The 11,571-nt window shown below is 34.7% G+C and overlaps 1 protein-coding gene across 2 annotated transcripts in view; it reads right to left on the bottom strand.

Moving 5' to 3' along the window:
* Positions 1 to 1,010: 1,010 nt before the first annotated feature.
* LOC107749272 (pleckstrin homology domain-containing family G member 7-like) overlaps positions 1,011 to 11,571 on the bottom strand; it is a 26,566-nt gene continuing 16,005 nt past the window's right edge. For both annotated transcript variants that reach the window (XM_016564363.1, XM_016564364.1), the window contains 9 exons: positions 8,419 to 8,520; positions 7,835 to 7,948; positions 7,271 to 7,445; positions 4,714 to 4,829; positions 4,520 to 4,607; positions 4,346 to 4,425; positions 2,523 to 2,676; positions 2,237 to 2,334; positions 1,011 to 1,641 (listed from right to left, as the gene is read on the bottom strand). In XM_016564363.1, the coding sequence (XP_016419849.1) occupies positions 1,537 to 1,641; positions 2,237 to 2,334; positions 2,523 to 2,676; positions 4,346 to 4,425; positions 4,520 to 4,607; positions 4,714 to 4,829; positions 7,271 to 7,445; positions 7,835 to 7,948; positions 8,419 to 8,520 (1,032 nt within the window). In that variant the 3' untranslated portion in view covers positions 1,011 to 1,536. The remainder of the gene's footprint in view (positions 1,642 to 2,236; positions 2,335 to 2,522; positions 2,677 to 4,345; positions 4,426 to 4,519; positions 4,608 to 4,713; positions 4,830 to 7,270; positions 7,446 to 7,834; positions 7,949 to 8,418; positions 8,521 to 11,571) is intronic.

The following is an 11,571-nucleotide window of genomic DNA, read 5'->3' as shown; positions in this document are numbered from 1 at the left end:
CATGTTAATTTGTTTAGCAGGTTTCTACATATTTGTGATGTGAAAGCAGTATCGGAAATGGATGAAAAAATCTATCAGAATATACTAAATGAGTTAAAAAATAAAAAGTGTAAAATATCACATACTGAAGGTGATTTCAGGTTAATTGGTTTGGTCCTCATTCAAATGAAGAACAGATGAACTTCTTCACCACCCAAGATTTTTTTGTTGAGGAAAAAAAAAATTGTTCAATGGTATTGTTTTCTAATTTTTCATCATGTTTAAAAGTAAATAATAAACTAGCTGTTTCTATTTTCTTTCAGTGTCCCGCAGTGTTATTTAGTATTATTTATATACTACTGTAATATTTAAGGTTTTGAATTAGTTTTTATTTTTAATATTATCAGGATTCATTTTATTTGATGTTTTAGTCTTTTTTTTTTTTATCTATTATTTATATTTTATTTCAGCTTCATTTCAAATGACCAAAAACTCTTATTGGTTTTACTGATGTCCTGTTTATACTTTTAAATCAAATACTTTAATCATTATGCATAAAAACTTTATTTTATTTTTCATGGTCAAACAAGTAAATTATTTACAAAACAACTTAAAGCATAACATTGTTTCAAAGAAATTTTTAATTTATACAAATTTGAATTTTGCTAACTCGCACGCTGCATTACAACACATACAGTAGGTTCTTTACTGTATCTTAGCATTTAACTTTCCCACAAAACTTCCCTAATATACTTGTATTTCTATTTGTATGCCTTTTTTTTTCTCTCTTCTTTTATTTTCCTTTTTCTTCTGTCCTTTTCTTAAGAATTTTTATATTATATTGTTTTTTTTTTCTGTGATGTTTTATCTATTAATCCTCAAGTAGTTTATTATTGATTGGTATTTTGTATGTTTTGTACGTACTGTTTTTTACTGTTTGTTTTGTACGTACTGTAATCCTTGTTGTTTACTGCAATAAAAAAATAAAAATAAAAAAAACCCTTTACATAAAACAATAAAAAAATTTGTCATCAATTAAAAAAAAAAAAAAAAAACCCTTTCCCACAACACACAATGTCACTCTCTGTGACACAAATTCATCATTATTTATTTGCGTTAGGAACGTGCAACATTCTGTTCTCCAAAAATGGAAAAAAAAAAGGAAATTGAAAAGCTGTTCCTTTCGTGGAACTTTAAACTGCTCTGTGTTACTACGGTTACAGTGGTGATGTATTTCCATTTTTAGAAAAAAATAAAATAAAATTTCAAACCCTCATGGTTTTCTTTCTAGGACATAAAAAAGAAGTTTTGCACAATTTGAGTCATACAGAAGACATGAATACTTTCATGGTGATTTCTGTCCTTTTAAGAGCTTGACCGCTTCAGTCCTACTTTACTGTATGGAAACGAACAGACATTCTCTAGTAAAAGCCTGTCATGTTTGGAATAACATGAAGGGGAGTAAATGATGACAGAATTTTCATTTTTGGGTGAACTTTGTGCACTGCTGTGGTTCATTGGCACTCTTGGGGAAGTTCTCAGGAAAGTCTCTGTAAATTAGATCTGTGAAGACTCCAGAAAAGAGTTCTTGACCCGCGGCTGCTGACAGTCCTGCTTCAGCAGAGAATTGGTGGCATCCTCAATCTCCGACACCCACGCTTTCTGAAACATACACAACATACAGCCTGATAAGACCATTTTTGTGATTTGAGCTAAAAGCTACGTTTATAATACCACTGTTAGATTATATTGCCAATTTTTATATGTAACCTTGACAAACTTAAGATTTCAGGTTTTTTCCTCCATTCAAGTACACTACCATTCAAATAGTCTCTAATGCTTAACAAGACTGCAATTATTGGAGCAAAAATACAGAAATATGATTACAACTTAAAATAACTGTTTATATATATTTTAAATTCCTGTGATGGCAAAGCTGAATTTTCAGCATCATTACTCCAGTCTTCAGTGTCACATGTTCCTTCAGAAATCATTCTAATATGCTGATTTGGTGCTCAAGAAACATTTCTTATTTTTTATCAATGTTGAAATATTTTTGTGTAAACCAAACCATAATTTTTTTCCAGAACGAATAGAAAGAGAAAGCATCTGCCATTAACATGCAAAGTAATGTCATGCCAAATTGACGTTAATAACTAAATAATCTGATGATGTTTGACATGCCAGCACTGGTTAAGTTGAATTATGGGTGTTAATCAAAGCCTTTGAGAAAACATTAGCAGGATCAAATATTCACCTTCACAGATTCAGTCTGGGCTTGCAGAATGAAGACTCCGATGCACTGCTGGTAACGATTCTGGTGCATTATTATGAAGGAATTGGGCAGACCGGATGCTGAAACATTCAGAGACAAAATGTCAGTCCATCAGTGAGAACTTCAGTGTTTGTATCAGTGCTGATCACACATGGGCTGGTCCATCCTCAATGGAAATGTCTGGATTACTAAATAATTACGTAACAACTGCAACATGATCTTAATCCAAAGAGTGCGTCATGGGTATGTCTATGCGTGCTGTCGGCACCTGTGGCGTTGAGCTGGTCGATGTTCTTTAACTGCAGGCGGTCCAGAGAGATGGGCTGGTCCAGGACAATGAAGCTACAGCTCTCCTGTAATAAGAGCTCAAGCTCTTGGCCCGCAGCCGAACGCAGGGGGCTCGACTCCACTACGCCAGACCTCTACAATACAAAAACACAAGCCTGTGATATTCGCTGTTTAAAAGTTTTGCGTAAAGTAAACATTAAACAGCACTGAAAACCTATTTTACTTCTGTATTGTGCTGTATTTTCAAGTGAAAGAAAATATTTAAACGTATAATAAATATAGGATGAGATTGGAATTGTATCCATTTACTTTTTTATTTATAATTTCCAAGAATTAATTGTATTGTGAAAAGTGGCCCTTCCCGTCCAGACCGGAATGCTACATTATTTAAATATACATGAAATGTTAACTAATGTTAAATAAAATCAAACAATATTTTTGTTTGATGAGGCCAAAATATTACATGTATGATTTATTTTTTAGTTTATATTTTATTTATTTTTTTATTAAAAGAAATTTTTAAAAACTCTGTACATAAACATTTAAGGTGGTAAGATTTTTTTATGGTTTAAAAAAAAAGCCTCATATTCATGAAGGCTGCATTTACTTAGGGAAACAACAACAACATAAAAACACCAATATTCTGAAATATTATTACAATTTAAAATAACTGTTAACTATTTTAATATATTTTCAAATGTAATTTGTCCTGTGATGGGAAAGCTGAATTTTCAGCAGCCATGACTCTAGTTTCCACTGTCACATGATCCTTCGGAAATCATTCTAATATGCTGATTTGATGCTCATGAAACATTTCTTATTATAAATGTCGAAAACACTTGTGCTGCTTAAAGGGTCCTATTATGCTTTTTCACTTTTATTTGATTTTGATGCAATATTTACACTGAAGCTCGCAGGCGGCTATGGTGGTAAGGGGCGTGACATTTCCCGACCAGGCGCCGAGTGGTGCCAATCACAACACACACTGTCCCAGCTAACCAATCACAGCACATTTCGTATTTCAGAAGGTGGGCCTTCATTTGATACAGGAACTATCCGAGCCGTTCATGCCAGACTGGGGAGAGAGGTGTTGTAATAATGTAAAATATGTGAAAAATAATGTGTTTTTCGAACAACCTAGTATGAGAGCCTGCTCTAGTACACCCCCAAAACAAAATCAAGACTAAGCATAATAGGACCCCTTTAATATTTTTGTGGAGACCATTTTTCCAGGATACCTGAATAGAAAGTAAAACTAATATAATTTAATGTTGTTACTATCCTTTTTGATTAATTTATTGTTTCCTTGCTGAATAAAAGTACTATTTAAAAAAAAAAAAAAAAAAAAAAACAATCTTACTGACCCCAAACTTTAGAATAGTAGTGTATTTAAAAAGTATATGGAGTCTTTTTTATTTTATGTTTACTTTTTAGCATTTTATAGCATTATTATCTTGCAAACGTAACTTTTATTGTGAATTTAACAGCATCTCATATAAGATCAAATATATTCATATAAATATATTTAACTTTTAATCTCCATTTACAGTAGTCAGTACAGTACTATCATCTGACACAATCCACTGATCTCTATTCAACCTTAGCGTGTAAAAGGGAGTATCAATAATCACTCCCAGCCAGAATCAACAAATCTATTTTCACATCACCGCAACACGCTCTGACGCATCGACCATGCTTTGATTTGTCAACAGGGATGCTAAGCCTTTCACAGTAATAACACCAAACAATCGTCACTTTCCTTGAATCTTTATAAACATACTTAATACTGATCAATAACAGCACCTTTTTGCTTCGCTTGATCTTCGTGATTAGAAGGAATTCGTCAAATAGTAACAGGTAGACCTCATGCATCTTTGCATTTTCTGTGTGCAAAAGATAAATAATGTAAGCATAGACAACATGACCGTCCTAAAAGCATAAATGGACCAATGAGAAAAAGGGATTTATTTCTCTGACCTATGAGAACAAGCTTCCCATCGTGCAGAAGACTACGATGAGACACCAGGTTCTCAAGGGTTACAGCTTTTAGCAAGTGCTTCAGATTCTGTGAAGGATCAAACACACGCAGCCTTGAAATCTCTATGAATGCAGTTCAAATCAAACTAAAATGAACATATAGCATGCTTGAAGATACAGATTTTGACATAAACCTCAGGAACATGCGCCCTCTTGTCTCGCTCCCAAACAGGAAGCCACACCAGAGCTTCCTTCAGCTGCTTCACCTTCTGATAGTTGTCCAACCACTTCACTTTTCCGTCAAGATCATCTGTACTTAGACACAGAGAGAGAGAGAGAGAGAGAGAGAGAGAGATTTGGGTGGGAACTCTATTGTATCATCAGCCTACACAAAGGCGGTTGGTCATGAAAGGTTAGCGTGTTCATCCACACCTCCCCAAACAAACATTACTGCTTCTGTAAAACCACATATCCTGTTTTTGGTTGTTCAGTTGGAGACAATCAACTGAATTTAATTGTAGATTCTTCCTGCTGCGTTCCAAGTACAGGCTCTTTCATCAACAATGACACGATCATGTAGTTTGAACCCCACACCCATCTGACGACTCTTCATAGTCGTCAGATTCTTAATTGCATGAAAGTCACCAAGAAGAGTTGTACACACACCCTTATATTGGTTATGGGAGCGGTGTCATAAAGTGTGTTGAAATGAGCTGCTGCCATCCTAGAAGAAAATTGCTTTTGTATAGAAGATTAACCTATTAATCATTTCAAGCCCGTCTAGCCATAAATCAGCCCTGGAGCAGGTCAACAAGTCAAGACAGGACGGCAAGTGTGATTATTACCAACACCTCAAGCACTGTAGAGAATATTATTGAATTCATAACAGCCAACTTCAGTGTATTTTTGGTTAAAAGTTAAATTACTGCCAGCTAGCTTGCTATAGAAAAAATACAAAATGTCATTACCATAACAAAGAATCAGTTGCTGGGATATTTTTTGTAAAATAATAAAAATATTTTGCCCTTTAATATTACTACAAATATTTTGTTGTTTGTGTCATCAGCAAAATCTTGTATCACTACCACAACATAACACAGTCATTACCATCATGGAGCATTTTCTTTTAAATTCTTACTTTAACACAAATAAACTATTTTATAAAAACTATAATATTTTTTAAAATATTAATTTTTATATTGTTTCACAACATACACGATAATTACCATCATTGTGCATTTTCAATTACTATTTTTTCATAGTAAATTATAAATTTTAATAAAACTATTTTATGAAAACAAAGTTTTTAATAAATATATTTGATAACAACTTACAAACAACACATTTTAATTAATGTATATAAAAATATTGTAAACAAAAATATTTCAACGCAGATGAAAGGGCTAATGGGAATGGATGAAACAACATAGTATATTAATCTCGCTTCCTTATCAAAACAGGGTACTTGATAAGCACATAATGGATTTATGACAAGTTGTGTAATGCTTCATAAAAAGATAACTGGGCTTGGACATATAAATTCAAATGTCACGTTCTCATAGCTTACTAAAACATGGTGTTCTTTCAGCTGTTTTGGCTCACATCTCTGAGGCAAAAATAGCTCTGTCTTTCACAGAGTCACTGCGTGTCGTTTCTCACAGTGGCTGTCACTACACGCCTCACAAACAGCTTCCCTATGATGGCAGTCAGAGAACAGGAAAAGTCACCTGTCACCTGGTTTGACATGAGTGTTTTACCCAAACGAGATCAAAGTGTCCTCATCAGAGAAACACAGATTATCTGTCACAATAACTGTAGAAATTGAAAACCAATTTTCCCAACTATTGTAAAAAATACTCAAAGATGATACTAGAGATTTTTTTTTTTTAATTTCAATATGGAGCTAAATAGACATACAGAATATTGGCCAACACTGGATGTTTATTTACCTTATTTTTACAATTAGTCTACCTTTGCTATCATATAATGTTCACTAAAGGTTGGTCTTTAAAAGTGTTAATCATTTAATAACACTGTTAAATGTTATCTCAAAATGAAAATTTATTTTCATACCATACATGTAATATTTTGACGTTTAAATTCACTTGATCGTTTTTCAATTGTTTTAAATTTCATTATGGAGCCACCTGGCTTTATTTAGCCTGTTTTTAAAATTAGTCTACCTTTGCCATCATATAATGCTCACTAAAAGTTGGTCTTTAAAAAGCGCTAATTATTTAGTTATATAACACTATTAAATGTTCTCTCAAAATAAAAATTAATTTTCGTACTGTACATGTAATGTTTTGATGTCTAAATTCACTTGTAGCATTTAAAAAGAATTTATTGAGAAACAGCAGCATATAATTTTAATATCACCCATTTATAATCAGTTATCTATGGAAGCTGTTTCTGCCACAAAAAAATAAGGTAAATTTATCTCACAAGTCTGACTTTTTTTTCTGAGATTTGAGAGTTTACATCTTTCTAAACTCATAATTGTGAGTTTTCTTCTCGCAACTTTTGTTGTTGTTTTAATTTTTTCACCACGGAATAAAAAGAAATTCTCACAATTCAGAATTTTTTCAGAACTGCGAGTTTGTGTCATGCAATTCTGAGACTATTTCTCTAAGAACTGTGAGTAAAAAAAGTCTTGAACTGTGGGATAAATGAATCTTTTTGTGGGATAGAATTGGCTAGAATTATGTCAGTGCACCTGTACTTTCATCTGTCACAATGCCACCAACTTACAGATGGCTCTGTCAACGAGATCCACGATGGTCTGTATGGTGTTCTCCTCGGTCTCCGAGCAACTCTTTTTCCCTATGTTCTTCAACAGCAGAGGGTACCGTGTAAACCTCTGCAGAGGAACCACCAGCAGATCCTTCAGCTGCAGCCTGCGGCACTGCTCGTTTCGTTCACACCACTGGATGAGAGAAAGAGTGAAGGATAGAAGGAGATTTGGAATGTTAAGTGTCTGATGAGACTCTACTGATTTTGTCGTGAATAAAAAGTCAGCTGACAAACAAAATCCCTTGTGTGCAACTGAGTGCAAAAGCTAGAAGTGACAGGGCAAAACTGATGTGGAGACAGCTTAAGAACACAACAGGGAACAATACTCGGCGAGAGCTGATGATGAAAGAAAGGGAAAGTAGAGTCAACACTCTTTCACCAGCGAGCTGGTCACCATGTTCCTGACAACCACCTAACAGTGGCCTGAACCTCGCGTGGTAATGTTTGCCCTGTTCCCTAGATCTTGTCAGTATTGAGACCAAGTCCTGATTTACCATGTAAATTCACGCTTGCCACAGTTACCTTCACAAAAGAGCCAAAGTCCTCCCTGAGCTTCAGGCTGTCCAGATAAAGGATGGCCGTACTGTAATTCAGGCAGTATTTTTGTAGACAATGGCAAATGCTGTCACCAAACGCCTGCAAAGTAAACAGTCAATATGGGAGAATAATCAGAAGAGAACAGCAGAGATTAGAGAAAACATTGTTATCTTTCAGCAAATAAGGAACAAATGTTTAATGGTGTTCAGTTTTTTTTTTCCTTCCTTTTTTGTTTTCTAGAACAATCATTTGCTAACTGCCTAATATAATAGTCTGCATTTGGGTAGCTATACATTATGTTTAAAGGTCACTGACCATGACTTTCCATTTCTATAAGCATTTTTTTTTAGTTTCAACATTGATAATATTATAAAAGCACTGGATTGACATATTAGAATGATTTCTGAAGGATCATGTGACATTGAAGACTGGAGTAATGGATGCAGAAAATTATTTTTACTCTATTTTTTGTTAAGCATAAGTGACCTTTGTCAAAAACATTTAAAACATCTTACACACACACACACATATATATATATATATATATATATCAACCTATGGTATCTTACCTTTTTTAGGAGTTCAAGAAGAGATTGAGTACTATAGCTGTCTGGATTTGTCCACATCTCCTTAATGACATGCAAGAGGCTAGTAAGGAAGCCAAAGCTAACCTGCAATACAGTAAGAAACAAATTGAGACATTATAACATTTCATATTATAAACTGGAACACAGACAAAAAAAACTGCATCCAACAAAGTTTAAACAAGCAGGTAATTTCCAGTCACATATGTGACCCTGGACCACAAAACCAGTCACGAGGGTCAATTTTTTTAAATTGAGATTCATACATCATCTGAATAAGCTGAATAAATAAGCTTTCCATTGATGTATGGTTTGTTAGGATAGGACAATATTTGGCAGCGATACAACTATTTGAAAATCTGGAATCTGAGGGTGCAAAAAATCAAAATATTGAGAAAATCGCCTTTAAAGTTGGCCCAATGAAGTTCTTAGTGATGCATATTACTAATCAAAAATTTAATTTTGATACATTTACGGTAGGAAATTTGCAAAATATCTTCATGGAACATCATCTTTACTTAATATCCTAATGATTTTTGACATAAAAGAAAAATTGATAATTTTGACCCATACAATGTATTGTTGGCTATTACTACAAATACAGTGCCTATAGAAAGTCTTCATACCCCTTCATTTTTTTCCACATTTTGTTATGTTGCATTATTATGTTAAACTGCTTTAAATTACTTTTTTTCCCACATAAATCTTCACCCCACTCACCATAATGACAAAGCAAAAACTGGATTCATCACAGCTTTGCAAATTTATTAAAAAGGAAACACTGAAAAAAAATGACATTGCACAAGTCTTCATACCCTTTGCTTTGACACTTGAAATTTAGATCAGGAGCATTCCAGTTTCACTGGATCGTCTTTGAGATGTTTCTATACTCCGACTGGAGTTAACCTGTGGCAAATTCAGTTGATTGGACATGATTTGGAAAGGCACACACACCTGTCTATATACAGTGCACAGCATAAATGAGTACACCCCCTCTGAAACTTAACAAATTCAGCAATTACTCTTTGCTTAGAAGACATGTTATGGGTTTTTAGAGATATGATATTCCAGCAAGTCTGCTTGATCAGTTACCAAAGAAGAATGTTAAAATTATTCAAGAAATACAATTTTCTTATCAAAGTGATAAAATGTTGTGTTGCAAAAATGAGTACACCCTCCTGAAAGTTACTAAATAAAACTAAAAAAAAAATAATTCTGGTGTAAGGTTAAGGCCAGTATTGATCAACAGGTAAGTATGTTGAACCAAAACTGTTAAAGGTAAGTAATTTCTTGATAATTAAGTGTTATATGGCCCACTGAATCAGACTTAATGCTGACAACAATGAAACCACCTGAGAGATAACTGTCAGGAGATTTATTTCTTAGCATAAAAGAGGGCAATGGTACAAGAGGAATACCAAATTATTGTTTTAATTGTGAAAATATAGCCAAAGTAACACAGAAATTCAAAAACAATGGTCTTGTGAAAAGGCCCCTGAAATAATTAGGTCTTCACTTTAAGCATTTATTTAGTGATGAGTGAGTTTTTGCTAGAAAAAGAGCAGGAGAAACACTGTGAAAGTGTCTCAGAGCCGGCAAAAGCTGTGAAAAGAGTGACACTTTATCTCACAGAGTAAGATGCAGCATGCAGAAGTGACATGCATGGTTGTTTATCCACACCAGAACTATTGACTGTAGCCAAAGCACAATAAACTCATTTTGCTTTTTCCAAGGCCCATATTAACAAAATATAGACTTCTGGGAATCCATACTCTGGTCTCATGAGACAAATTCAGTAATTTCGGATCTAACAGCATCCAAAATGTTCTGGTGTTGCTAGAGGAGGAGTACAGAGAGAAGTGCCTGGTTCCCACAGTGGCATTCAGTGGTAGTAAAGCTCTTCTATAGGGATGTATGAGTGCTGAAGGTGTGAGGGAGTTGTGCTTTATCAACTCTGTCATGAATTCACACACCACTGTGTGATGTAATACAAAAACCTGAAACTGAAGATGCTACCCTCTTCTCATTCCCTGCACTGTTGGGCATTTTTTTTTACATGACAATGCAGATATTGCAGTGTACTTAGAGTTATGGAGGACATATTAAGTTCTAGAATATTACACTTGGTTGAATTAAATCTAGGTTGTACTCAATTCTGCAATCCTTCATTTAAACAAAAATTGGCTAAGTTTCTTATTTTACAGATATTCATGGCATGTATTTCTCTGTTTTTATTAAGAATATGTTTACATTTCAATTTTGCCATCTTTCTATGAATTATATTAGTGATCATTAAGAAAATACATCTTTTATATTTAATCAGAGGGGGTGTACTCATTTATGCTGTGCACTGTAAAGTTTAACAGCTAAAATGGATGTCAGAGCAAAAATTAAGCCATGAGGTCAAAGGAATGGCCTGCAGAGCTGAGAGACAGGATTGTGTTGAGACAGATCTGGGGAAGACTACAAAAAAATTCTGCTGTGTTGCAGGTTCACAGGAGCATTTGGCCTCCATAATCCTTAATGAATGAAGTTTGAAACAATCAGGACTCTTCCTAGATCTAGCCTCCTGGCCAAACTGAGCAATCGAAGGAGAAGAGTCTTGGTTAGAGAGGTGATCAAGACACTGATGGTCACTCTGGTTGAGCTCCATGATCTTATATGGAGATGGGAGAAACTTACAGAAGGACAAACATCACTGCGACACTCCACCAATCTGGGCTTGATGGCAAAGTGACCAAACTCAAGCTTCTCCTCAGTAAAGATACATGAAACCCTGATTGGAATTTACAAAAATACACCTAAATAACTCTCAGACTATGAAAAAAAAAAGATTCTCCGGTCTGATGAACCTCAATTCCTTATTCATGTCTGAGGGAAACCAAGCACCGCTTATCACCTGCATAATACCATCCCAACGGTGAAGCATGGTAGCGGCAGCATCATGCAGTGGGGTGTTTTTCAGCGGCAGGGACTGGGGAAGTGATCAGAGAAGACGGAAAGCTGAATGCAGCTAAATACAGAGATATCCTTAATGAAAACCTGGTTCAGAGCGCTCAGAACCTCAGACTGGGCTGAAAGTTCACCTTCCAACATGACAATCACCCTATGCACACAGCCAAGACAATGCAGTAGTGG

The sequence above is a fragment of the Sinocyclocheilus rhinocerous genome, unplaced genomic scaffold (assembly GCF_001515625.1).
Source record: "Sinocyclocheilus rhinocerous isolate Xijiao unplaced genomic scaffold, SAMN03320098_v1.1 scaffold1311, whole genome shotgun sequence".
NCBI classification, from domain to species: Eukaryota; Metazoa; Chordata; class Actinopteri; order Cypriniformes; family Cyprinidae; genus Sinocyclocheilus; species Sinocyclocheilus rhinocerous.
The sequence above is the reverse complement of the archived record's forward strand: the minus strand, read 5'-3'. Positions and strand labels throughout refer to the sequence as shown.